The 27566-nt window shown below is 43.4% G+C and overlaps 1 protein-coding gene across 2 annotated transcripts; it reads right to left on the bottom strand.

Moving 5' to 3' along the window:
* Positions 1–26: 26 nt before the first annotated feature.
* Positions 27–22515, bottom strand: DAPP1 (dual adaptor of phosphotyrosine and 3-phosphoinositides 1). 2 transcript variants are annotated; one of them, XM_039710482.1, is made up of 9 exons: positions 22286–22515; positions 13595–13717; positions 10135–10268; positions 7347–7477; positions 5968–6015; positions 5666–5728; positions 3643–3728; positions 3034–3121; positions 27–2050 (listed from the first exon to the last, which is right to left on the bottom strand). In XM_039710482.1, exons 1-9 carry the CDS (start codon positions 22345–22347, stop codon positions 2000–2002), a joined length of 786 nt encoding a protein of 261 aa, XP_039566416.1. In that variant the 5' UTR covers positions 22348–22515; the 3' UTR covers positions 27–1999. The 2 variants fall into 2 exon arrangements, with proteins under 2 accessions (XP_039566416.1, XP_039566415.1); XM_039710481.1 differs by lacking the exon at positions 27–2050 and having other exon boundaries at positions 2797–3121.
* Between the last annotated feature and the right edge of the window lie 5051 nt (positions 22516–27566).

Raw genomic sequence — 27566 nt, 5'->3', positions numbered from 1 at the left:
TGAAAACTAGCTAGTGTGTCTCTCAGTTGGGCAGTAAGCATACCTGGTCCCAGGGCAGTGCAGAGATCTGTTGCTGGGGATCAAGCCTGTGCTCTAGCCCCACCTCTTGTTCCCTCCCACATCCCCTTAGGACACCTGCCAAGCCCTGCCGGCCTGAGGGACAGCTCTGGGCAGGACTGAGCCCCAGGATGGGAAAGGGGATACCTGGCCCTGTGTTCACACCTCATCAACCTGTGGTGCCTCAGGCAGGACGGGGGAAACAGTGGTGCTGGAAATGACAGCTGGGAGTTCCTGGCTCAAAAAAAGATTACAGCTGTCAGTCAACCCTATTCCATTTAAACTAAGCTGGAATGGGGCTTTGGTTGCTGGTCATTACAGAAGCAGCTGGAAGGTGTGTGTACTTCTGGCAAAATGTGGTTGTGTTCCAGCAAAGGCCTCCCCCTGCTGTTTGCTTCTGCTCACCCATCTGTGTGTGGCGGCTCCCAAGGCCACCCGAGTGCCATTTCTTTCACTGGCTTTGGTTTGTGACACCATGTGCTGAGCTTGTTGCCAGTGTTTTGTGAAGCAGCCTGCTGCTGTGAAAAAGGGAAGGCTATGTTTGTGGTTTCCCCACAAGCTCCATTTCTAAGCCATGATTACAGGACAGTGATGCTGTGGAGAGTATCATCTTTCTCTTCCCCTTATGCTGCTTCTCTCTCACAGAAACTCAGTAAAGGTTTTTAACTAAATGGGAGATGCCAGTTTCTTAAAGCTTCTTTAAGGGAAAAAGGAGGACAAAGCTTCAACAATACAGTACCGGAATATAAAAGACCTGTGGTAGTTTTATAATGACATTTTATTCAGAAAACAGTCTATATAAAAATATTTACAAACACTTTGAATTCCTAAGTTGAAGTAAAATGCTATTTATATGTCCAAATCTAAATTTTCTTTTTTCTTCCAATGTGCTTTTGCCTTCCCCTTCTGCATTCTTCTCCCAGCAAAGGCAATTACCAAACACCTTCTGCATGAGCAATACCAAACACAGACTGCAGTGTGGCATAGCAGGAGAGGTTGGCAGATGCTGTTTCAGCATAAATTTGATTGTTTTGCCGGGAGAAGTGGTTCCCCCTCTTTGCCCAGCCCTCGAGGAGGCACAGAATTGCTCAGGGGATCTTGCAGCTGGGTCAGTCTGGTCTTGAGCCTCTCCAGTGTGTCAAATGTAACACCTATTTAGAGCACAGCACCAACATCATGGGGTTCCACTTCTTGTTCTTGTTCTAGTGAGCCACAACGCTGTTAAATGCGTGTCCTATGAGTGCCAGGAAGCAGCTACTGTTTCTCAAAACCGTGGTTTGTATACAAGTGTGCTTACATGGTGCTGCTCACCATTACCTACAGATGCTGTTTGAAACAAACATTCCCTTGTAGCCATCCCTGTGGTATAAAGCTAAACCATATAAAAATTTGTTTGACTAGAACTAGTTGTCAGACATCTGTCACTTTGAAAAGGGCCTTGAAATACTACTCTCTGGATTGCAATATAGATGCTATCTACAAAATGTAATTCTGTCATTTTTCTTCAGGTTTAAAGCCAAAACAGGTAATAAAAATATATTTAATGTTTCCAGAAAGGACCTGTTTTAAATAAAAGGTTCAATGTTACAGAACGTGATATCGATGCTTAGTTGTGATGCAGCTTGCAATAAATTAATGAGTGCTCTGAATAACCCCAAAAGTTTTGAACAGTGACCACTTCTGTGATTAGGTGGCAGTGTTTGAGGTGCATTACAGGCACACACCACACGTATCAAACCCACACCCTGGTTCTGCAGCCGTCCCCTGCGTGACCCGGCAGCCGCAGAGCACCCAGAGCTGCAGGATCCCGTGTGAGCAGAGCTGGGTGGCCTCTGTGTGGGGACACAGATGGCACTGGAGACGTGAGGCTGCCCTCTGGAAAGCAGCACCTTCCCCGTGGACAGAGGCAGCTGCTGCCAGCGGAGCAGGAGCGCTGGCACAGCTAGGAGCTGAGGGCAGCACTGCGCTCCTCCAGCTGCTTCCGTATCTGTGCCTGGAACAGAAGGACAGCCCATTACTGCTGGTCTGCCTGCATGTGGGTGTGGGTGACTATCACCCACCCAATTCCTCGTGTTTTTTCAGGAAGTAGTGCTTTCAAGCCTTTACATTGTCTCCTCATTTCATTGTCTCCTCAACTGTGGTCTGGGCTGATGGATGATCCATATTGTTTACCAAGCACATATAATGATATCCTTAGAGATGGAAGTAATTTTTTCTTACTAATGAGCATGCCTGTAAAAATGTATCCCAAAAATGAAGTGGGTTTGCAGGCAGATGAATTATGCCCCTGTGCATGGCACTGATGAGGCCACACCTCGACTGTTGTGTCCAGTTTTGGGCCCTCAGTTCAGGAAGGTGCCTGATTCCAGAAAAGGGCAGTGGAGGGGAAGGGGCTAGATCATAAGTCCTGTGAGGAACAGCTGATGGAGCTGGGGGCGTTTAGCCTGGGGAGGAGGAGGTTCTGAGGTGACCTTATCACTCCCTGAAAGGAAGGGGTAGCCAGCTGGGGGTTGGTCTCTCCTCCCAGGCAAGCAGTGACAGGATGAGAGGACATAGCCTCAGTCTGTGCCAGGGAGGTTTAGCCTGGTCATCAGGAGGAATTTCTTCACAGAAGGGGATGTTAGACATTGGAATGGGCTGCCCAGGAAGGTGGTGGAGTTACCATCCCTGGAGGTGCTTAAGAAAAACGGGGTGTGGCTGTGGCACTCAGTGCCACGGACTGAGTTCACATCTGGACTAGTTGACAAGGTTCTGACTGATCAAAGGTTGGACTTGTTGACCTCAGAGGTCCTCTCCAACCTAATTGATTCTGTGATTATGTGAAAACCGCCCATTCCAATCTAGCCTGGCAGCCAGAGCAAGCACTGCCTTGCTGCAGGTGCTGAGAGCTGTGGCACTTGTGCCCAGTGCTGGGGTTGTGCTGGCAGTAGCGCTGCTGCTGCCTGGGATGCCCTGCAGCAGCACACATCGCCTTACCAGTTTCCACCGCAGGATTTTAATCCACTCGTCAGCTTCTATCCCAGTTTTGGCACACAGGTAGTATGTCCTTAGTGGGAACACTAAACTGTAAGTAAACAAAGCTTTCTGAAGTTGCTAGAACAACTGGCAGCTCTCCCCAAAACAGCCCAGCTGGCCTGTGCCAACAGCTGCTGAGACAGAGCAGGACAGGGAGGCTGTGCTCCCCTTCAGCCACCAGGAGGGAGGTTAACCAAGAATGGGTGACAGCCATTTAGAGCCCAGGGTCCTTAAGGACAAGGACCTTTTTAAAGATAAAGGACCCACATTTGGGAACAGAAGAGGTTACCATGTGACCTGTATCAGTGTCTGACCCCAAGACCCACGAGTCTAGGTGATGATTATAGATGCTTACAGAATTAGAAATGTCCACTACACATGGGCCCACTTTTTGCCAGGAGTAATTTGGCAAAGCCATGCAGGACTGACAGAGATTGTCTGACAGAAACAGACTTGTGAGTTAGAGGATGAGAAGGGTCACAACCACCAAAGGGCCTTTCAGAAGCACACATTGTTTATATTTCAAAATTCCCCTTGTTCCAGCAACATGGAGAAAATCCTGCTACCTACCAGAAACAATTGACTCTTTCCTGGGAATAGTCAAATTGCACAGCTGAGCATTCAGTTAAATCAAGTGCTCGAATTGGTTCCGTAGCCTTGAAGAGAAAATGTTTTTAAAATTGTGGACACATGAAAACAGAAGATAAGGTTATCTCAGTTCATCTTCAGTGTATCTAGACATTTACAGGCACCTCCATGGGTTTTTCCAGGCATAGTTACAGTGGCTGTAACACTACAAGCACCAACTAGCAAGCATAACATCAGTGGTGTGATGCAAAGTGAGTTTAATATGAAAAACACAGGGCAGTTCACATCTGGACAAGCAAAAGGAGATCTCTGCTGCAGGAATGTTTGAGCTACATGGAGGCTGCTGAGGGTTTGGCTGATGCCATGTAATATGACTGACACAGAAACAAACCTGGTATTACTTTCAGCTAACGTTTACAGAGACAAAAGCATATATAAGACAAAGGTCTTATCAGTTTAGCCAGCTGCTGGAGATTTAATTAATTCCTATGTGTCTTAAAAGGATGAAGCTGGGTAAGGAGAAATGTAGAAGCAAAGCCAAAGTAGTGCTTGCAGCAGGAGTGATAGGTTTGGCTGCCTGAGAAGCGTGTGTGCCCAAACACACACACAAATATATATGTGTATAAAAGTTTCTTTGGACAAGCTCAGGTGCAGGGTCCTAGATTGTGTATAACAGCAACCCATCTCTCTTAGGAGTTTCATCCTCCCTAGGTGTGAGAGCTCTTCCTCCCCTTGTTTCAGCCTCACACTGTTAAGGCCTCAGAGGAGGCAGCTTGATTGCTTTCTGCCCAAACACCCTTAGCTGTTTCCAGGGTCCTCCACCAGGTGTGTGGAGGTACCTGTTGCTTTCTCATCTTCCCTTAATGTTTTTGCTGACTCAGTGGCTGTTAGCAGTACCCTCCATTAGAAGAAAGCCCCTTGGGCTGTGGTGAGATAGCAAATGCTATCCCAGGGTCAGCTGCAGACAGCTCACATGTAGGTCCCTGCAGCCCCACAGCAACAACAGGAGTGCCAGGAGACACTGGAGCTGCTGCCTGGAAGGAGGTCGTAGGTCCTGACAAACACAGAAGCTCTTCTTGCCTGGTAAGTCACTAATGGAGTGCTGCTCTTTGAAATGCTATCCTGAAAACTTAATTCAAGTTGTCTTGAACTGAAATGAAAACTGATGGAAAGCCCTGCAAAAATATAACTGTTTAGAAATGGTAATGTTTGGTGAGAGAAGGCTCGTGGTCTGCTCTTGTGTAAAATCTGTTAGATGCTTGAAATAGGGCTTGGCAGAGCTAAACAGTTTGGCATTGTTTATGAAGGAACCTCAAACAAAGGCATTGTAAGGGCAAAGAAACTCCAGATGTGTTTCTTATCTTTATTCAGACCAAGACAGAAATGGAGCAGTAACTGTAAGGATGCTGCAGATTAATCTTTGTCAGAAAGAATTTTTAAATGAATGGTTTTCCACGTATGCTGTGAGTCCACTTGAAATAAAAGGATGAAATCAAAGGATACTACCAGTATTTTTAGAACTGTTTTAGCAACACTCTCTCTGTCAGGTTGTGTCTAAGCTACAAATAAAGATTGTGTTGTGCTGGTAGCTTAAATTCCACTTAACAAAGCAAAACAAAAATGTATTCTAGGCCGGGTTGGGCAGGGCTTGGGACAGCCTGATCTAGTGGAAGATGTCTCTGCCTGTGATTGAGAGCTGGGAAGAAGATCTTTGAGGTGCCTTACAACCCAAACTATTCCATGATTCTGTGTAAAAAATCCCCATAAACTCTATCCAGTAGCTAAGAGTGGCAGAGTACAGTAAACATTTTCCAGCTGAAAAACTTGCTTTCTCTTGATGAAGTCATCAGGAAAACTGACTTTACCTGACAGGTTTGACCCCTCTGACAGTTTGGGAAGCCTTAGCTTGGAAAGCTGTGATACAGATGTGAGAAACCAGAGATACAAGGAGGCTGCAGCTGCCTATGTAGATGTTTAAAAGGTGGAATTGGTGTTTGCTACTCACTGTCTGGTCTTTGAAGTACTTCAGTTCATTCCTATGCAGTGTAAACCACCTTGTTTTCCAGCTCTGAAAGATCAAGAACGAGTGGTAACTGTCTTGGGGGAGTTTAGTCTAAAACTTCTTTGGAAAGAAAAACTTTCAAAGCTGCTAGCTTGTCCTGGTTTACAGCTGTGCTTTGTTATTGCTCAAAACACAAATTGTTCCTCTCTGCAGGGAAATACAGGTGGAGCAATTTCAGCTCCATGTTGGTTTTAGCTTCTGTGGGTGATCACAGAGTGGAAGCGACAAATAAGAGTTTTCCTTACCTTGACTATTTTGCCTTGTTTTATCAAATACCCTTCTTTGGTACCGAGCTGTGAAGTAAGAAAGGGATTGGGGTTAGAGGCTGAGCTTTGCTTCTGTGTCCCACGTCCCCCTCTTTGCCTACAACAGGAAGATGGCTCAGTTCTTTGGGAAACTCCCCAGATCCACTTGCCCTCACTTCCATGCTCCCCCTGGGCAGATCCAGCCACCTTGGGGTGAACATGGAGCTGTGCTGGCCCTGGAGGCAGCCCCCAGGCTGTGCCTCCCTCAGGGAGCCCTGCCCTGCCCCTTCTCAGCCAAATACAGCGAAATGGCTGCATTAATAAACTATAAATGAAGCTGCAGCTTTATTCAGTAGGGCTGGAGGGCTGCCCCTGTAGGTGTTGTGACCAGGAGCACATGGGGTTCCACTGGCAGTGGAATTATCCCCAGAAAAGGCTCCTCAAATGCAGCCAGGGGAAAGTGTTGTTTTACTGAGCTGTTCCCTTCTCTCAACCAAGCTCATGCTTGGCAGGAAAAACCTGTTATGTTCAATGTGCTTTGAAAAGTTGAGGTTTGAACTGTTTCTCTGGCATCATGAGTGACACTTAGACCTTATGACTTCTTAGATAGTGAAATTCTCTGCAGGGACCTGACTGTGAGACCTCCGAAAATCCAAATCTTGCCAAGTTACCGCTTGTTCTTGAAAAAAATATTACATTTTATTGGTGGTGTGTGCAAGTCAAGATTCTTTGGAGGTTAAAGTGTAACTCGGTGATGAAGGGTTGGTTGTGAGACACATCAGAAGTGGTTCTTCTTGCAACTTCATTAACCCACATTAACATAACTCTTCCTCTTTCCCCCCAAAAATACTGTATATAATTAAAATAGTTTCCTCTCTGTTCAGAGCAAACTGTTCTGGAGAAACCACCTGTCTCACTTAGACGTGAGTTATGAGGGATTTAGAGACTCTAGTTGATGTTTAAGTGAGTCTTAAATGTCAGAATAGGTGGCCCAACTGTTCATGATGTTTTTGGGGGTTTTTTTGTGTATGCATTTTTTTTAAAATTCACAATAATTTTAATAATGATAAATTATTCTAAAAGATAACATGAGAATGAATATCTTTCACATATTCTTTGTTTGGATAGTCAGACTCGCCCAGGTCAGCTGCAGACAATGTTTTTCCAGGGACAGCATTGAAGTGACAACAATTATAAAAGCCTTTGTTTGCCATGGGCCTGTACTGAGCAAGTCTGTATTTGTTTTGCCGTGTTTGGCAGAGACTTCCTGGATTTACAAACCCGTAAAGAGATTAATAACCAGTCCTACTCCATAGCTCACTCTAACAACCACGCTAGACTCAGGCCAGAAGCACCCCTCCCAGCAGAGCACGACTTACTGAGGGAGCATTTGGGACAAGGTCACTTTCTGTCCTTCCCGTCTGCATTGCAGTGTGCACTCGGACAGACTCGTAAATGGAAGGCTCCTCCACCTGCCGTGGGTAGGGATGCTTCAATACAATTAAAGTTCCTGGAGAGAAAAGAGCAGCAGTAACTCATCTGGCAAGTCCAGCTTACAAAATAGCTTGTCAGTAGCTACATCTCTGGTTAATTTCATCTTTTCCCTAAAATTAAAAAGGCAGCTGTGAAAACTGTAAATAGATGGTACCTTTTCAAAACCTTTACCCTTGCAAATGTTTGCATGAAATCCCTTGGCTTATTTAAATTGCTTTGCTGCCCAAGAGGCTGTCTTGGAGGGTAAGCAGGATGCTAAAATAGATAGGAGGCCACAAGAGTCATTGGGTTTGCCAACATGCCACTAGCTGGTGCTTAAATCACCTAATCTGTCAGAGCTCTGGCTACAGGCTTCCTAACAGTAAACCCCCATCACCATCATCCTCAACTGTTTTTACCACAGCTCTTCCCAGCTAAACTTCTCACTATGGCCATTCTTCTTTTTCTCCACGGAAGGTTGTGTTTATTGCGTGTTCCCTGAAAAAAACTGCATTCTCAATATGAATGTATTGTACTTTTCAAAACAGTGAAGAACATCCCTGAAATAGAATCTGCTCCGCCCTCTAACTCCATTCTTTAAAAATAATGTCACAGCATACCAAATGCTGCTCCATCTGCATTTTCTGCTGCTATTGTAGCTCTTAAAGAGGAGGGATGCTACAACTGGTAACAACTTGGAATTGAAACCTACAGATGTATGAGTAATTTAAAAGTATTCTGTAATGGGAAGGGCTAAAAAGAGAAGTGGAAAAATTGTATTTGAAGTAGCCAGCTGAAATCTGTTTGCAGGCACAGGGGGTGTATGCAAATGTGATCTATTCAACTTGCTGTGGGTGGAAAGTCAACATTGGTTTATTTTTATCTGGCCTTGCAGAAAAATTATGCTTTACCATTTAAAATAAAATTGAGAACAGCTCCATCACCATTCCAGAGCAACTACTCCTGAGCTGTTGCATAGAATCAGGGTATCATCATCTGTACACCATGGATAAAAAGCTCCCCTGCAGAAATGGAAGGACTAATATAACATTTTATACAGTATTTGTTTTCTAATAAGTTCTCTGTGGATTTTTTTTTTGCTTCCACAAAGACAATTGTACAGAATAATCTGGTAATTATACACAACATCTAATAAAAGTTACACTGTAGCAAGATTATTCTGCCACATCTGCATCTGCTGATGCTTGGATTGGAGTTGACTCTGATGAGCCACTACCTAATTTTTGACAAAACATGGTTATGGCCCAGGAGAAATTTGACACCTGTATCTGAAAAAATATTGCCTGAGTGTTAATTCTCTCTTCCCCTCTACTGTTTTCCATGGTATGGTAAGGTGGAAAGTTTCTCGATATAATACTCAATTTATTTTTTTTATTTTGTAGCACATCTGACTTAGAGGTTTCACAGAGCCAGTAGAATCTGATTAGGAAACCTTAAGGTGGCAAGTGTAGACCTCATCCATAGAGATCAGATAAAACCAATGTCTTGATTATTAGTGTCTGTAACACATGCAGTGAAGGAGTGAGGAATGGGGAAATACAAGTTTTGTCATCTGAAATCTTTACAGAGGTAGGCCTGTGGGTGCATGCCTGATTTCCCGGGAAAAGTAGCTCACTGGCACAGGGCATACACGTGGGAGCTCTGTGTTTGAACCACTTTTGAAAGCAATTTTAAAAGAGAGTGTTTTGAAAGATACAAGTGCCATGTTGAGTGTACAACTGCACTTTTCTTGGGGGAAGAAATTGGGAAAGGAGCCCTTGAATTTCATGTTTGGGTTAGCAGAGTACTGGTGCAAATTTAGTGGGTGACATGTTTTGGTTATGCATGTGCCAACTATCATTTAACTGGGCTCTTGAATATGTAATTAGTACTGCCCTGAGTTATTTTCATACACTTGCCACAGAGGATACTGAAGTTTTTGGCATTAACTTGCACTGACATGTCTTCCATTCTTACACTTGAAGCTAAACATAAAACTGACATTACCATGATAATATCCAGTTTGTTTCTCCAAGGATTCTAGCCTGATGGTGTTCAATTCACTTGTAGGAATCAAGTTTAACATTTTGACCCTTTAATTCAGGCAGCACATTGGTTGTTAGAGAGACTTGTGCTTTTCTCTGTTCTCTTAAAAGCAAGACAAATCACTGTGATGGCAGATGGCATCGGCATGGTGATGGCATTGCAGGCAGAACTGGAGAGCTGGTTAAAAACACATTCCCTACAGGAAAGAGGAGCATAACACTGTAGGCTCCTTCCCTGGACAAAGAATAGTGAAATGAAACCATTTCAAGACACTTTTCCATTTATTCTTATTAGGGGATTTCAGCTTCATAGATTAATATTTATTTTCTTACTAACACTGTGCTTTGGGTTTGCTGGTTTTGAGAATGTTCTAATCCTCCCAGTATTTTGAAATCCTTCTTCCTCTGAGAAATTGAAAGGAGCTCATAGCCCTGGTTAGCAAAAGCCCAATAAGCTTATGTCTGGTTTATCTTCAAAGAACTTGAAAGACTTTTTGAAGTGGAACTTATTTAGATACAAATATAAATGTGAATTTATGAACACTTCAGCAGAAGATCTATTTTCTAGCACAACAAAAGCTCCTTTTGGTTAGATCTTTGTGAAGCATGACTACAAATGTGTTCATACACACAATATGGCTCTCCTTACCTGTTTCACTTCCAATTAAAGGCTGGTTTGCAAAATGCATGACCAATTCTTTCAAGCTAGAAAATTCATTAAATCCAAACTTGAATGAAGTTCCTGTGTGCTCAACATGGAAGTGTTTCACAGAATCTTTACCCCTAAAACAAAAGAGGAAAATTTGTCAAGAAGTAAATGCCAAAGGCACTTGGCACATACAATCCTTAAATAGCATCTTTCACTACAGGGACCCAGATCATGGGCTGCCAATCACTGTCTTAGTAGTAATACTACTGCCATCACTGTCTTGTGTTTTCAACACAGCTGAAAATCAGATTTTAATTGCTGACTTACAGGTATGAGATGATGAAAGCCTAGAAAGGCCAAGTTGGTTAATTTAACTCTTGCATCAACAGAAACACTCACAAAAGAGATTTCAAGCCTTCTGCCTAAATAGAATGAAATCCTTTCCCTAACTGGACTTCAGCCTTGAGGGTGTACTCAGTATGTGTCTTGCTTTTCAAGTAGCATCCCAATCTCACTGAAAATGTCTTCTGTTTCCCCTTGGAAAGTGGCCTGTCTCTGTTTTGCACCCAAACAGAGGTTTAATAACCTGATTTTAAATACCAAGGGCTTTAGAATTTGTTTGCTTTGTCTCCGTATTTGGATGATTGGTTCCACTAGGATGGGCACTGACAAACATAAAGCAGGGTTCTGTCCTGTAAGGGAAGTAACAGCTTTTGTTTATGAAACCTGATGGCATTTAGAGAAGTGTGCAAGGTCTCACTTCCTGGGTAGGCAATTATTTTGACTTCAAAAGACAGTGAAGCACTTATTGCAAGTATTTCTCCAGTGAAAAAGTTACTTTCTTTAATGTTACTACCACCCAAAACAAACTGTCTGAGGAAAAACTTACACAGTAAATATACTGGAAAAGTGTAGTGAAGAAAATGCATTAGAGCATCTCTTTCATTGTTTATTGCCACTTCCAAAGAGGATCATGGTTTCCAACTGGTATTTAAATATGTATCTTTGAACAGTATTTATGACACTGTGGAAAACAGAGGAAAAAGGCTTCTATGGGCCTCCCACATGTTTTGTGCTATACTCAGCTGGGGCACAACAAGCCAGGTGGAAATGCTCAATGCCAGGGAAGAGCTGCTGTGACTCTGCTGCAGTTACAGGGGTTTCCATCTTTTTTGTTTAATTTCTCAAGACAACGGTGCAATGAGAGCAAATTCTATTCTGCTTCCTCCTTCCTTTTCAAACTGGCTAATGTGGCTGGGGGAGGGGATTTCAGGCAATATGTGATCTCTCTTCCTACAGCAGTCAATAAAAACCTCAAGGGATGGCTAAGCAATTTTTTCCTTGAAAAAACCCAAGCTATAATCATGACCAAAGTTCCTTGTGAGGCTGAGGCAGAAAATAAAGTAAAAGCTCCAAAAGATATTTTAAGACAGAAGGAAAACAACAGCTAGAATTGCTGAAGTTATCCTTTCTACAGAAATGTATCAGAACAAAATTGAATTACTTATTCTACAATTAAGTTTTCATATTAGTCAAAAAACTGAAAGAAAACATAACATTAACCAGTAGAAAAATTGTAAAACATTTTAAAATCAAAATCAGTATTCAAAGGAGATGTACCACCAGAAACAAACAGAAACTAACAGAACAGAATAAAAACCCAAACTTCAGACTGGGCTATTCAGTTCATATGGTAATGCAGTAAGTAATTCTCACTACATGAAAAGCTGAACAAGAGATTGGAATGGGCCCAAAACAGAATTTTGTAGGTCTTCCAAGGCTAGAATCTGTCCAAGCAGCAAATTTATTTTCATTAACTGACACTTCTGTTTCCTATTAAAACAACTATTTAAATTTTGGGTTATTACAAGAAGTTGTTTCCTGAATGCCCTTTAAAACTACCTTCAAGATGCATATATAATGTTTTAATTGGCTGAGGTAGTTATCTCAAATAATGCTTAACAATTTAAAATAAAGAAATATTAATCAGAAAAACAATGATTCACTTAAACTTACCTATTTTTTTTAAGGAAAGCTATTGCTTATAAATGCCACTATTCTTTTTGGCGACACTTGCACTAAATTCAGTCATTGCTACTCTGAATACTCATTTTGTAATGGCATCTTCAGATCTGTTGGGCACCCTGTGTATAAATGGCTGCCTACAGTGGTAATAAACACTTGCACTGAATTCAGTCATTGCTACTCTCTGAATACTCATTTTGTAACAGAATCTTCAGATCTGTTGGGCACCCTGTGTATAAATGGCTGCCTACAGTGGTAATAATTTCAACAGTGTGTGTATAGGCACACTTGCTCCTCGATCTTCTGCCAGAAATGGGTGAAACACCTCATTGTTGCCTTTCCTGAGGAACAGGATATGTGCAAATCAGACTTTCCTCAGTTCACAAGCAACTATTTTTCCAAATTGTAACAGCTCCTGGTACTGAATATGCAGAAAGCCACAATCTCAAGGGCATATGCTGTGCTCCTGTCAGGGCTGGAAATAACCAGCAGCATTACACAGATCAAAGTGACTTTAGAAAGTTACTGTGATTCAGCTGAGCTGTGCTCACAAATTGTCCAGAGGCTCAGTTTGCAGCAGGAATGAGCTTGCGTGCGCCAGTTTAAAATTTTGGTCTAGAGATGCTTTTATCACACAGCTGCCAAAGGTTACAAACATTTTTAGGGCTGGTTACCTCCACCCAGCCAATGCGCAGGGACTACCTTATGTGTCTAATGCATGTGTCCTTTGGTTTCCTCACCAAAATGTTGTGGCTTTTCTCCTTCTGGGAGATTCTTTAAATGTGATTCCGTAGTGAAGTAACCAGGCCAGGCTTCTTCTGCTCTGCATTTGTTGTATCCTGAACAGTTGTGTCCTAAATTGCTGTAATTGACTTCAAGGCCCTGGCATTGATCACTCACAAGGTGCTTTTCAATTTAGTCACAGAGACCTGACTAAGACTGAACCTTAGCACAGAACGGAGGAGTAAAACCAGCCAAACACTGGATCATCCTTCAGAGGTGATGGTTCCTATACAGGGATTCAGAAACTAGTAAGATTAGCACCTGTTAAATCTTTGCTACTGTCCTCATCAAAAAACCTTTCTACTCCCACCAGCTGTTTCTTAAGCTCTTTTAGCTGACATGCAGATTTTTATCATGCAGACTGAAAATTTACAGCCATTCTAAAGAATTATGTTTTCTACCAATAAGATTAATTCATAATTTGGAAAAAAGAGAGCAGTTGTTAAATAAAATATTTTTTTTTTCCTTTAGCAAAATTATACCAATAGGAATATATTGGTATATATACCCAGTGGGTATTATACCAGTAGAAATATATTTCAGAATAGTTTAAGCCCTAGGGGAAAAAAACCAAACAAACCTGTAATGCATGGGACTTTCAAACATGGAAGTAAGTGCAGCATTAGATTAGTTCACCCTGTCCATAGCCTACCTTACAGAGAGGGAGTACAAATCTTCTCTTTCATTACTCTTCCTCAAAAGATAGCTGCCGTCCTGCCCGTTGGAGAGCAGCAGCGCTTCTGCTGCGTGCCGGGTGAGGCTGTCATGGTACCACCTGGGGAGACACGAGGGGTTAAAGCACCCTTCACTCCGCTCTTCACTGGCTGATGCTGCTTTTTGGAGCAGGGTCAGAAAAAGCAGTGCTAGCTGCAGTCCTTCCTCTACAATTTTGAGTTACCACTCTCCTCACAGGCACTCACAGCTTACACTGTGCTCCTTGCAGTGGCCGCCTTTTGACACAGTCAAAAAACTATTTCTCCTTAACACATAGTTGTGCACAAACAGCTGACTGTTTTGCTGGATCTAAAAACCCTGCAAATTCTGCTTGCATGAGCAACAAATTAGCCAGGTCTGTGCTGATAAGGTGAGAGCAGTTTTGGGGGTATAGAGAATCCTTTGTCTATTTTCAGAAGCTGCACTTCCTGGCATATGTATGTTCTTTGATACACATCCTCTTCTGGGCAAACAGGCAGTGCTTAAACTCCTCATAAACTCTGAATTTCCCTCAATGTGTCTTCACTGCCAAGATCTGCAGTTGAACATGCTTGCCTAAGCTTAGAATTAAAGGGATCAAAACTAACTGACAAAATTTCAGTGAAAATTAAGATAGCTTGCTATTGTTGCCTCTTGGCCAGGTATGATCTGAGCAACAAAGGAAAACATCTAAACATGGTTTCAGTTTATCTTCAGTGAAAATTAACTTCATTTTTATAGAAAAAGTTTTGCAAGGACTTTACAGGGTAAAAAAAAAAAAAAAAAAACCGGCAAAGAAGTCCAGGAAGTGTAGTTTATGGGTTTGTTTCCATTCAGAATGTCCCACAATGGAAACACCCAATTTTTTACAAGAGACAGGGATCTCACTAGGGATGAGCCTGAGACTGAACACAAAAAGCTGGAGCTGTAAAAGGTTGGAGCTGAAATCCTGCAAGGCACGTGATAATTACCACAGCCATGAACACACACACACACAAGAGGCTCTGGAGCAGAAAGATTGAGGGATACTACACCCAAAGCTCTGCTGGGAGCAAGCTTCTGTATGTGGAGTGGTGCTAGGTCACCTTTCCCTCCCTTTTAAATGCCTGTAGCATTGGGAGCAAAGCCTGTCACTGCTTCAGCCAAAGAAACACAGTTCCACTGAAAGCAGAAATGCCATGGCAGCACTTTCCACAACTTGTATCATGGCAGTCTTCGAAATGAAACCAGGTGTAATTGTATCCTCTCTCTCCTTAGCTGCTCATCCAAAGTTTCCACCAAACTTGGCACCTCACACAAAGCTTTAACTCTGAATTTGGACGGCTGCCTGTTTGAAAGGCCAGCTGGCTGATGAATTGCTTTATGAGAGACTCCAAACTGTTAACCCAGAGGAAGAGAAGATCCATGTGAAATTCAATACAGGCAGGGCATTGCTGTTTTGGCTCTAGAATGTGGTCCATCTACACTGTAGAATAAAATAATGAATATTTAAAGAGTCAAAGTGTCATCCTCTGGAACACCTGTTAGCCAAAATCCGCTTTGGGATTAACTGCCCAAGTAAGGAACAGGCAAAGGTCAGATCATTCCTGATGTGGGGAGATGGTACCAGCATGGGCAGACCTGTAGCTGAGAGTGCAGCACTGTGTTTTGGGGGGCATTTCGTAACATGGTTGGGTCACTTCTGTGCAAAAGAAGCAGATGTTGAGAAAATCTGTGAGTGGTCATTGTCACGAAGGAGGCAGATTTAGTGTGAGGTTGCTCATAACTGTGTTGTTACCTTATTTCCCAAAAAAACTCTTTCACTAAACTTTTGAAAGAGAAGTCACTTAAGTTTAAGAAATGCTGTGTTTAAATCCACACTCTTTACACATAAAAGACTAGTGGCTAAAGAAATGTTACTACTACACAAAAAAAAAAAAAAAAAAAAAAAAAAAAGAAAAGCCAGCCAGAAACCAACAACAAAACCCTTAACTGGGAAAATAATGCTGTTTGAAAGTGCACTTTTAAAACTTTGCTGACAATGCTGTACCAGTTTCTTGCCTAAATATGCTGTCTCGGACAAAAATCCCTGAAATGGTACTATGTTCCTCTTGTTCAGCTCAAAAACTAGAAGTGAACGGGAGACAGTAATGCAGATCTTGGTGTCAAAGGGACTGTTACACGTAGTTTTGGGGTTTTTCTCTTCCTGACCATGACAGATGGTTTGATCAGGTTACTTTGATATTCCACTGTGAAAATGGTCACACAAACTTTGTTCCAATTGCATAAACACAGGTAAAATCTTAAAATGCTGAAGAAAATTTAGAATTTGCATCACAGACCACCAGGAAGGTAAACAAATGCACACCTATGCAGTCTGCTCTCACAATCAAGCCTGAGCTGAGAATACAGGTAGAAATCACCAGGACTAAAAATAAACCCAAACAGTCCTGTGGTTAGGCACTACTAGGTATACTTCAGGTAAATTTTCACAGGGAGAATCCTTCTATTTATCTATCTCAGGAAAAAACTTTTAAGTAGTTCTTTGAAAATGGCAGGCAAATCAAGATGGGAGTTACGGCTCATTTGGCAAAACTGTAAAAGGCATTCTACCCTCTGCTGAAGTTTAGGTTGTCTTCTGAATTACACCTGGGGCAGGAAACTGTTGATACAAAATCCAATACTGTATCTACTTTCATGTCATCTTAAAATGAGCCATTATGGAAATTAAAATGCTTTACAAACACCCATCTCACTGAAGCCCTCAGAAAGTCCTTCATAAAGCTGAATTGTCTTAAATCTTCTGTTTTGAACATGGTGGATAATGTTGGATATTCGGGATGTTTCTGAAGGTCCCTCCAAAACTCACCTTTACAGAGTCTTGTATTCACTACAAGTCCAGAAATATGCTCTGTACTTTGACACCTTTCAGACTGAAAACCATCAGTAGTGTAAAAATTGCCTAAGGTTCTTGACGGAGATTTCTCTGAGAAACCCAAGAAGAAAGATTAAATTCCTTCCTTGTTTCAAACCCATTTCTTCTGGCTGGCCTTGTACACCCTCCCAATATGTATACATACTTCTGGGAGGTTTCTCTTTTCTAATTATTTAATTTCTTCTATTAAAAAAATATAAGTGTGGTCAACTTTTTGGGGTCCCCTTTCTACAATCTGACTAGCAATCTCAGGCTCAGAGTTTACAGCTGCTGTTATTTATCCATTCTTGTTAATTTAACTTAGTCCTAAATGACATTAAATCTCTTTATGCTGTCCATATAAGCATGCTTGTGTTGTCAGTGTGGTTGAATGGCCATGCCATCCCTCCTTCTCTTTGGAATGGCCAGTGAAGGCACGTCTTAGGATGGACAAGCACAGCCAGTGAGATCACTTTTGCTACTCTTTGAAAAAGAAACCATTTTCAGCCTATTCTTTAGGTCTCAGTGCATCGGTGAAGGCACAGAGGAAGGGTTTCACTGATGGCTTTTACAGGAAGGAGAAGGAAATGAGACACCCAGTGCCCAGAATGCCCAAACTCATCTGAGCACACAGCCTTGCCCTGAAGATCTGCCCCTCCAGTCACCAGTGGTGTTTCCCCATGGAATGAGCTGGTGGCTGCTGTAGTGCAAGCTGTGACTGTGCTGGCCAGCTGAGCTCCTGCAGCTGTGCCAATCATCACAAGGCCAGAACAGGACGCACTCACATTAAAATATCTCAGGAAGATCTCTCTGTAGTTAATGCAGCAACTAGAGCTACCTACACCATGGTAAAGATCAGGAATATGTTACAGCAAAGTCTGGGGTGAGAAACTCCCTGTTCAGGCTAGAACATGATCACTAATTTTTCAGCAACCCAAGCTGTTCCAATGAAAAATGTTGATGAAACTTCTTTTCTGTGTCCCCTGAAGATGAGTGCCCTAAGGTATGGCAGCTGTCATTTCTGATAATGCTGTTTTCAAAGAAATCACGTGGATATTTTGCAAAAAAATCTGCCTGTGAAATAAGGGCTGCTGAATAAACTTGTAGCTGGCATCAGGTGGATAAACTTTTGAACAATAACAGAATACACAAGGAACACAAACACTCATCCATGAAAGGTGAATGCTGAGTGACTTGCATAATTCTCTTCTGAGCCATTTTTATGTGCAACATCCAGTGTAGGATGTGTAAACTGTGTAACATCCAGTAGGAACACTTGCTTTTCTTCCCCACAAAAATGAAAGACAGTAGCAGCAGAAGAGAGCACAGCTGGAAGTTCTGGCTGCTCTTGTGTGTCTGGAGTGATAACTTTGCAGTATATGCCCAGCTACCAGATAAATGCAGTAGGCAGAGGTCACAAGTGGTTTTTGTGTCCTTATCAGATGCCAGAAAAGAGCACAGCTGGAAGTTCTGGCTGCTATTTGGTGTGTTTGGAGTGATAACTCTGCAGTATATGCCCAGCTACCAGATAAATGCAGTAGGCAGAGGTCACAAGTGGTTTTTGTGTCCTTATCAGATGTTCTCAGACAGGTGTAGCCTGGACAGAATTAGAAACCTTGTGCATGTTTGGCTTGCTTTTGTGAAAAAGTCAGGCAGTTTTAAGTTCCTTCTGTGAAGCAAGAAGAGATTCTTAGCTGGGTGAGCTGTTCTCTCTTCCCAGAAGCTCCCTCCCCTGCTGCAGCAGGGGCAATAGTGCTGGTGCCATGTGGTGGGTGGAAAGCACTTGGCTCTCTGAACTGCAGGAGCCAAGCTGGAACACAGCAAGTCGAAGTCATCTCTTGTCCACCTCTGAAAGGTAGCAACAACCCAGATTACTGGGAAGATGAGCCACATGTGCTCCCAGTAGGACTTCACTCCCATAGTGCTCACAGCAGTTATTTACCCTCAGCTGGTTGATTGGATTTTTTGTTGTTTTTTTGTGGTTTTGGTTTTTTTTGTGGTGGTAGATGTTGGCAAGTTTTGTGTTTTTTGTTGTCGTCATTTTGTTTGATTTTTTTTTAACTTAAATATATCTTCTACCACAAGGAGTGGAATTTGCTCACACTTTGAAACTATATTCTAGCCTCACAGATGTATTCCCTCTCTTAGATTAAAGCAGCAGTCCACAGTTACTGCTCGATGGAGTGCATGGGAAAGCACTGACTTATCTCCTCTGGCTGGATGCAATGTTCTTCACACGCCTGTGCTCCAAAAATGACTGTAAAACTGACTCACTAGTTCTCTATTTTTGGCACGCTGTATTTCAGCAACTTCCAGCTCTTATCTGTCAAGTTTAGTAGTTTGGGATTGTTAATTTTTTTTTCCTAATATCACACCCTAGAAGCATTGCCCATCATCTGAAAATTGCAAAAGGGTTTTCTGCACCTCACATCACTAAAAGTGAAGTTTTGGCCATGTTTTCAATGGTGCATGAGTTGACAGAGCTCTAGAGAATCTCCAAAAGGGCAAGAATGCTAAGACAGAAGTTACAGGTGTCAGGCAACCAAACTGGTATTTGTTAGACATCCTTTCAAAGTGTTACACTGAAAAATCTGTGTAAAGTACTTTGCTGGAATACAACGAGGCCATTATATGGGGGGAAATAATTTTAAAATAGAAATAAGAGGAAATAACATCATTGTATCCAGTCTTAAGGTTTGTCTTCTAACTGTGGACTTTCACTAGTTCAGTTTCTGCTTTTCACTTCCATCTTCTCTCCCCCTTCTTTCAACTGCCTTCATTCTGATTTTCACCCATTATTTGGCCCACTTTCTAGCCACTTTAATTTTTATCTTCCTTAAATTAGAAAATAGAGATGAAAAAATTCTTATGACCATTTACCCTGTTCCAGTCAAACATGTTCCTCAGTTTCACAATTTTATTATCACCTGATTTAGGCCTGTGGCTTAATTTATCTTCTGTCACTAAAACTAAGCATGGAATGTATTGTCCAGCCTTACAAATATCATCTGTCAGGGTGTTGTCAGACCTGAAAGGGCATAAAGCTTCTGCTGCAAGGGGTGACAAAGATTAAGTTTAGACTGCAGAAGGAAAAAAGGCTACAAAAATTTGTTTCCTCTTTCCCTGTGCCTTTCACTTTCGACAGACAAACAGTGTCACCCAGATTACACTGAGCTGGGATGCAAAGTGTGCTTCCAGAGGTGCCTGTAGTTACCGGGATGACGGGATACTCCACATTCTCGCCTCTTGCGCAAAGAGGCGTGCAGCGGAATTCCCCAGGCCCGCGCAGTACGTGCCCAGCCACAGGAGCAACACGCTGCAGCTTCTGGCTGTGCTTCAGCTCCAACAGCAGCAAAGGCACTGGGGAATGGACTGACCCCAGCAATAACCAAAGGGCCTTCAGAGAAGAATCCCACTGTCAGCTTCCTTTTCCTTTTAAGCCAAGGCGCTTATGTCTCTTTTGGCAAACTTCAGTGTTTCCTTTTAAATATTTAGGGACAAAGCTAATGGGTGAGGCAACAAGTTTTTAACAACGTGTTCTGCTTTTGATCTTCCTTTTCATTAAGCATTAAGTCCACCTATACACACGTCAATACAACGAAGCTGACTGTAATCTGAATTTTCCCTACATTGCTGACAAGTTTCAATTCTGTTAGGCAGCTAACCTGGTAAACTACGAGCACATCCTGGCACTCAGCCTTTTCTCTTAAGAGTAAAGTCCTTCCCATTTCACACTTCTTTAAACCTTATCCAACTTCTTTGATTTTTGTACCAGAAAGCAGAAGCGTTAAAATAAACCGCTTCAAATTCCCCCCAAAGATATGTGAATGTTGAAGCTGCTTCTCATTTGAATGACCATTGTCTCTGTTGGACACACACTCCTCACCAGAACTGGGTCTCAGTTGTGCTGGATACCTCACCAGCTGTCAGGGGAACTCTGCACTGTGAGAGGAGGGGACTAATTTTAGAATGGAAAACCCTTGTGATGACTGAAAATTTCATTGTATGCTCTGGAGAGTGATACACCTACTTGTCACAGCTGAAAAAGCATTTACATTAAGAGATCTTTCAGATTATGCTACAAGAATGTCTGCTGCATGAGGAGTTCTTTTGCATCTTTAGGCAAAAAAAAAAAAGGAAAAGAGAAGTGGCTTCAGTACTAGCTGAAAAGAAGGGGCTTTGTTTAATAATTTGAAGGGATTCTTTCTAACGTGGCATTGCTTATTCAACTTTAATGCATTTAACTCAACACACTTCCCTGAAGGAGATGCTGAGTGTTCTGTAGAAGAGTGAAAAGTTTAGGTTTTCCATTGAAGTGGAGGTAAAATAAAGAAGGTACAGCTTCAAAAATGCATATTTGTAGCCCTCTAATTTCTACTCTTTCCTTCTTATGGATACCACATTAAGTACCACATCAAGCTGCATTTCTACAAGACTATCTATGGGGATGAACTCCTTGCTGGTTATAGGCAAGTGTTTCTGGCATATACTAACTCAGACCACATTGTGGAAATCAGTAAAGGTCTGGTAATTGGGAATCGTGCTTCCCACAACAGCTGCAACTAATTTTTCTTTCCTTCCTCCCTGTATACTCTGGTTTAGGATGAGCCTAATCTTACAGATGTCAAGAAAATTATAAAATGGCTACTCTGGGTACCACTGCAAAGTGACTTTACTGAATTTCATACCTGTTAGGTGCTTCAGTTACCAGGCATTTCATTAAAAGGTTCTTTTAAATATGGGAAAGTAGCGCCAGTGTGGAGATAGAATTTCCAAGCTACTTTTTTGCACTCCAATTTGTTCACTAAGTGAACAAATTGCAAAAATAAGCAATGAATTGGTCCAAATCCACCAGCACTCGAGAAGTGTAAGACCTGTACTTTTCTCATCGGTTCTTTTTGAGTGCAGAGCTGACACCAGAGCCTTTCTGCTTTGTCAGAATGATCACTGGCCTTCCTTCTGCTCTGCCTCGCCTTTGCATTGCTGCCACTGATCCCACCCTGCCCGTGCCCACCCGTGCTGCTCCTCCAGCCCGTGTTTCTTCCTGCCCACGGCAATGCTGCTGGGGACAGTGACCCAAGCCTTCCTCCTGCAAAAACCAAAACTAACTGGCAGAAAAAATGGGCGAGTCGCATAGGACCGGGAACAAGGTCTGTTGCAACCTTCAGCCTCCCTTTGTGCTCCCGGGCTTTGGCTTTTCGGTGAGCATGGTGTTCTCCTCGCAGTGGCTGTGAACTGTCCGCTGCTGTCCCTCCTGAAGCCCCTGGCACCGCCGGGAATCCTGCAGCCTCCCGGCAAGGACAGCAGCTCTCCAGACCAGAGCCCAGGCCGAGCGGAAGGGATGGCACGGGCAGGGCACGGATCTGAGGGCAGGTGTGGGTTTGGTGCTCCCTGGAAACGCCGGGAAGCGGCACGGCACACCCTGGGCTCTATGATGGCCATGGCTTCAAGGCCACAGAGGCTCTCCGAGGGAAGGCGCACCCCGCTACATGCGAGCCGTGTGCCTGCGCTCTCGGTTTTCCAGCTATCCTTTATTTCTGCCGCCCCGCCGTGCCAGCCCCTCACGCCCAGCACCGGGACGAGGCGCTGGGCTCCTCTGAGGGCGCACGGCACGCACGGAGCGCCTCGGCCTCGCTCAGACATCCCCATCCCTCCCTTCACCACCGACACCCGGCAGCCAGACCCGGCAGCCGCCACCCCGCCGGGTGTCCCGGCAGGCCCGGGGCTGCCGCCCGGGATGCCCGTGGTGCCGCTTACCCGAGCGCCATCAGCTCCCGCTCCAGCGGCGCGGCGGGACGCGGCTCCCGGCGCTGGGCCATGCTCCCGCGGCTGCTCCGCCGCCTCGGCGGGGCTGAGGAAGTGCGGGCCGGCACCTCCCCCGCTCCCGGGCGGGGCCCGGCCCGGCCCGGCCCGGCCCGAGGGTGAGACCCCCGCCCGCGGCAGCAGCAGCCAGAGCCCCCCAGCTCCGGGCACCTCCCACACTGCCTGCGCCGTGGTTTATCGCCTGAATAATCCATACCTCCCATCGCTTTAACCTGTCCCTCCCAGAAGTTGGTATTCCAAAGCGTTTCGTTGTCCGCGCGTTTTCCTCCTGCAATCCATCAGTGAACGCCCCTCGCCTCTTCTGTGTCCGCCCAAATGCTCAGCGAGGAAATCTGTGGAGGTGAAATTTGTGGGTTTTTCTGTAAGTGTCAGGTGTTCAGTCCTGTGCCCAGAGCCCAGGGGGGCTGTGTGCTGCCCCTCCGAGCGCAGCTTTCCATGGCCGTGCCTCTGGATGGCCAGGGAAGGGGGATGCTGCTTGCCCAGGCTCTGCCTGGCCCCGGCACCCCGAGCCTCTGCTTTCCGTGCTGATCCTCGTGCAGGCTGTGAAGGGGTCACGCTGTCGTTCTGAAACAGGAATAGGAAAGTAAACTGCTAGAAATGTACAGCTTCATTCCCTCTTTGGAAGTGTGAAGAGGACTGAGCTTTGTGGATGAGAAATTTCTGAGCGTTATCTGGTGTCTGTTCTTTCTAATGCTTAAACAATCTCCTGCAATACTAGAGGTTATTTGTATTCCCCAATACTTCATGGACAGTAATTATTGTAGGTGTGGCAGATTCCTTACTAATCTTTTTTGAGAAAAGGGCAGGACTACACACACACACATGCACACACACAAAAAAAAAAAAAAAAAAAAAAGCTAAGCCTTTTTTACAGGACTACACACACACACACACACACACAAAAAAAAAAAAAAAAAAAAGCAGAATGCTCCTTTCCAGTTATACTGAAGGTTTTCACCTGGTATCCAGGACTAAAAATCAGCTGTTTCCAGAAAAACTGGTATTTACAGAGGATGGAACAGATACTTATTTTCCCACAAGCAGTCAAATGGACTGCATGCTCAGTGTGGAGCTAAGAGTCATTTGAAACATGATTTTTTAGCCTGCAGATCCTGCTGGTCTTGGGGAATCAGTTTTGAAAGAGCTTTTCTAGCCTCCCAAATGGGAAAATCTTCAGAGAGGTTCCATATGTCAGATCAGACTGTCCTTTGTTTCAGTTTCTAATTGTGGCTGCAAGGTGCTCTGCTTCTGTACTTACCTGTTCATGGCAACAGGCAGACATTCAGTTGTAGATAAAGATTTTGCAAATAAGCTGGGAGATTTTTCCTTTATAGGAAAAATGTAATTTTTTGTGGGGAAAAATACTTTTTTTCCTTTTTCTGAGTTTTCCCTTTCCTCTATTGCTTGTTGAAAGCTTGTGATCTGATACTCTCTTTGGTAACTTGACTCTGAAATCCACAACATTTGGTCAAATAGAGGTTTGATGTCTACACTGCTTGCTTGTATTTGCTGGATTGATTTATATATTATTGTTCTCCTGTTCTGGAAGATGCTGTGTTTGATTTCAGCAGTGACGAACCCGTTCCAGGTTATCTTGTCTGTCTTACTGATAGAGGCAGAAAAGCACCTATGAAAATGTCTGGGTTACAGAGGTAAAGGCACAGAAGGAAAAATTAATTAAATTACAAGCAACAAAGAGCCACAACTAAATTCTAGTAAATCCTACTTATATCACAGATGGTCTTAAAAGTTCAGCAATGCAGGCTCAAAGGTGGTTTCCAGCCCTTGTGTACACCATTGTGTTTTGTGCACCAGGGTGTTGCGGTGGGAGGGGGTTCCCATCTGGGAGCAGACACTTCCTCTTACTCTGCACCTGAGAGTGCAATGTTTCCTCTTCATTTGTAGAAAAAAAAAATTAAATTAAAAAAGAGGCAGAAATTGCACTCTCATGCAGCAGAGATCGTCTTTCCCTTTAATGAACTTGATTTGGGGTTTTTGGCACAGGTTAGCCACTGGACAGACAGGCTACAGATTGCCAGCTTGCACTTCCCCAAAGGCAGAAGGCTTCAGTGTCTGTGTTTTGGTCCTGTTCCCGAGCACGGGCATCCCTGTGGGAGGAGTGGTTCCATGTGCAGTGTGAGTGCTGTGCAGAGCAGACCTGTAGATAGCAGCAGTGCTCTGGTGCTTGCAGCTCAGCCCGAGCACTGCTGGCCACAGAGCACCCCCAAAAGACAGCTTGGATCTCTACCCATCCCCTCACGGCTGTCAGTGAAAAAACAAAGTGGGATTCAATTAAAAAGCCAATCTCTTCCAGCCTTTCTTGAATAACTGCGCCGTCTCACAGGAAACAAACACCACACCCTTATTGATTTAAATTTAGGTCATGAAAAACAGAAGAACTACGGCTGTCAAAATGGGGGATCAATAATGATCAATACATGTGCAAGTGTTCCTTGTGTTGTGTCACACTAGGGTTATTCCAGAATGCCATATTTACCAGCAGACTTCAAAACCCAGCGAGTGCTTTACAGTGCAGCCACCAGGTCTCTCAGTCTACCAGGTGTTTGCTTTTATGACAGTGTTTTTGGAAACTGTGTGTTCTGTTTGGGCAGAAATTGTAGGTGAGCTTATATCACATGTCCTGCAAGGGGTCAGGTCCCAGGATCATGATGATTCTTTTTTGAGTTATTATGCAGCAATTGTTTAAAACTGTTTGAAAGGTTTGATATTTTTTTTCAGGTAGCTGTAATTTTGTACTTTAAGATATACTAAATAAATAAAGGAGAATTTGGCTTAGATGGGCATATGATAGTACATAGATATGACTGCTGCAAAAGCATAATTAAATAACTCCAGTTACTTGACAGAACGCGTCAGGAAATAACTGAAAATTTAATTTTTTCCCTTTAACTATTTCATGTTCTAATAACCTGAATAGATTATAGATAGCTGTGGACCATCCAAGCAAAGATGGTCAGTCACAAAGACAGCGATTTCACCCAAGTGAATGTTTAAAACCCCAGAAATTTCACAAAGCCATTGTTAACATGATTGGGATGAGGGGCAGGTTGGGATGGAGCACAGTGGGCACCTGCAGAGCACAGGTTTCCTACACAACAGAGAGCTGGCCATGGATCCATTCCTTTTAAGGTGACTGCATCTGATGATTTTGCAGTGCCCAAGACATCTAATCTCTGTTACACTCAGGTATGACCCCATGGGATTCTGTAGAACCCTCCAAAGCAGCTACAGAAATTTTTTCACTGTGTTCAAACACAGGATGCACACTAACATTATCTTCTGAAATTAACCTGATTCTTCCTTCTGAATGTGGCACAGATTGTCTTGGAATGTTCATTGGAAACAATTGTTATGCTGGAAAACACTTCAGATACTGGATGTCAGCTCAGTGATGAGTTTACTTTGTGGATTTTGAGGCACCTAGGGCATGTTTATTCAATGTGTTTCCAATGTCCACAGCCAGCACATTTCCAGAACATGCCAGCTAGCCCTGTGTTGGCTGCAATCTATTTCAGATAGGAAACACAGAACAGTGGTGAGAAAAGGAATTTGAAATTACCCAAGTTCCTAGGGGAAAATGGCTTGAAGACAGATTGTGCAAAAGGAAGGGCTGTTCTTGCCCCATTTTCTCCACAGTCTGGGTGGGGCAGGGCTTCTGTAGCCAAAGATCACAGTAGATGTGCTGCTGTGAGGGCTCATTCCCCAGACTTGGATTAGGAACACATCTCCACCTAGGCACAGCAAGAGGTGCAACAGCCATGCCTTCCCAAGCCTTTGTGGAGTTTCCTGCTAAGTAGGATAGGCCCAGCCATGTCCCAGGGGAATATGATTATGTATGGGATCCCAGAGATATTAATTTAATAATTCAGCTTTATAAGTCTCTTAACTCTGTCCTTAGTAAAAAAAAAACAAAAAAACTAGCATTCTTCATACTCTTCACGATGTGATTTTAGAAATTATAGTTATAATTTCTAATATCATGCACTTTCTCCTCTTGTTTGCTCTAGGAATTCAGCTACTCCTCTAGGCTAAGTACAGGAGGATTTTTTTTTCTGATTTCTCAACTTAAACAGGGACACAGCAATAAGTACAGGAAGTTTCCCTTGATGCTTACTAAATTTTTTTCCTAGCCCTTGATTGCTGTGTGCATAACCAGGAGCTGGAGCATGTATATTTTGAGATGATGGTGGGAGATTAAATGCCTCTAGCTAGAACAGCTGTGTTATTGCACGTGGTTTGGTTTTTACAGTTTCAATAATGTGGATAATGATGGGAAGATTATGTGTTTCCACTTTCAGCTCTACAAGGAAAACTTTCTACGAACTTTGTCAATCCACTCTTTAATGTGCATGTGTGCTTGAAGCCTTCAACACATTTTTCCTGTCTTCTTAGACACAGCCAAAGTCTCTTTAAAATTTCCCGCTTTACAGCAGTGTCACGCTCTCAGAACAGACGTTGTGCAAATGTTTTTCCTGTCCAGCCAAACCCCAAGAAACAAACCCAAACACCTAGAAATTATCTTTAAATTGGAAAATGTGGGTTTCAGCAGCTGTTAGTGGCAGCACACGTGGGGAGGTGGGGGAGAGCAGCTCTTGTTGCCAAAGGCCAGGGTGAGGGGCAAGGTTGGACAAAGGCAGCTCCTCTTGTGGGCCACGTGGTGCCTTGAGCCAAGTGACCTGCTGGTGGTTCAGCCTCTTTCCAAGTGGAATCAGACCTGGCTGGCGAGTCTGTGGTCAGAGATTACCCAGGAACTACAGATGTCGAGAGGAGCAGCCTCTCCAGACTCCAGGTGGGCAGGCGCTCCAGGGCTGGAGACCTGAATGTCTCCATAACTCTGTCCTGCAGCAGAGCCCAGGGTGCCAGCTCACCTCTGTTCCCAGCTCCTCACAGATGGCATTACAGTCCCCATGGTCGAGCCTAAGGTAGGGACTGCACCCAGAGCAGGACTGGTGTCCATCATCACACAAAAACTGATGGAGATGCAGCATATGATTTTAGGCTTTGGTAAAAGTGTCATAAAATGCAAAATGAAACTGTTTAAACTAAACATGAGTAAGGGAAAAAGGCTGAGAACAGTCTTGCTGTTTTGTAAATCTGCTTGTTGTGTGATCTTATTACAGCTCATAAATTGGGTTTTTTCATTTTTGCTTTTTGCAACTTTAAAGTTCACATTGAAATAGCATAAAATAAATGA

This window comes from Passer montanus, unplaced genomic scaffold (assembly GCF_014805655.1).
Source record: "Passer montanus isolate IOZ18808 unplaced genomic scaffold, ASM1480565v1 scaffold23, whole genome shotgun sequence".
Classification (NCBI taxonomy): domain Eukaryota; kingdom Metazoa; phylum Chordata; class Aves; order Passeriformes; family Passeridae; genus Passer; species Passer montanus.
Note: the sequence above shows the minus strand (reverse complement) of the source record. Positions and strands in the feature narration are given on the sequence as shown.

What these genes read in the sequence shown, in the direction of transcription:
- DAPP1 (XM_039710481.1), bottom strand. Translation starts at nt 22,347, where the DNA reads ATGGCCCAGCGCCGGGAGCCGCGTCCCGCCGCGCCGCTGGAGCGGGAG. An exon ending in TTTAATTGGAAGTGAAACAG is followed by an intron (nt 7,478 to 10,134) that starts GTAAGGAGAGCC and finishes TTTTCTCTCCAG; the next exon opens with GAACTTTAATTGTATTGAAG. An exon ending in AGTACTTCAAAGACCAGACA is followed by an intron (nt 3,729 to 5,665) that starts GTGAGTAGCAAA and finishes TTTCTCTTCAAG; the next exon opens with GCTACGGAACCAATTCGAGC.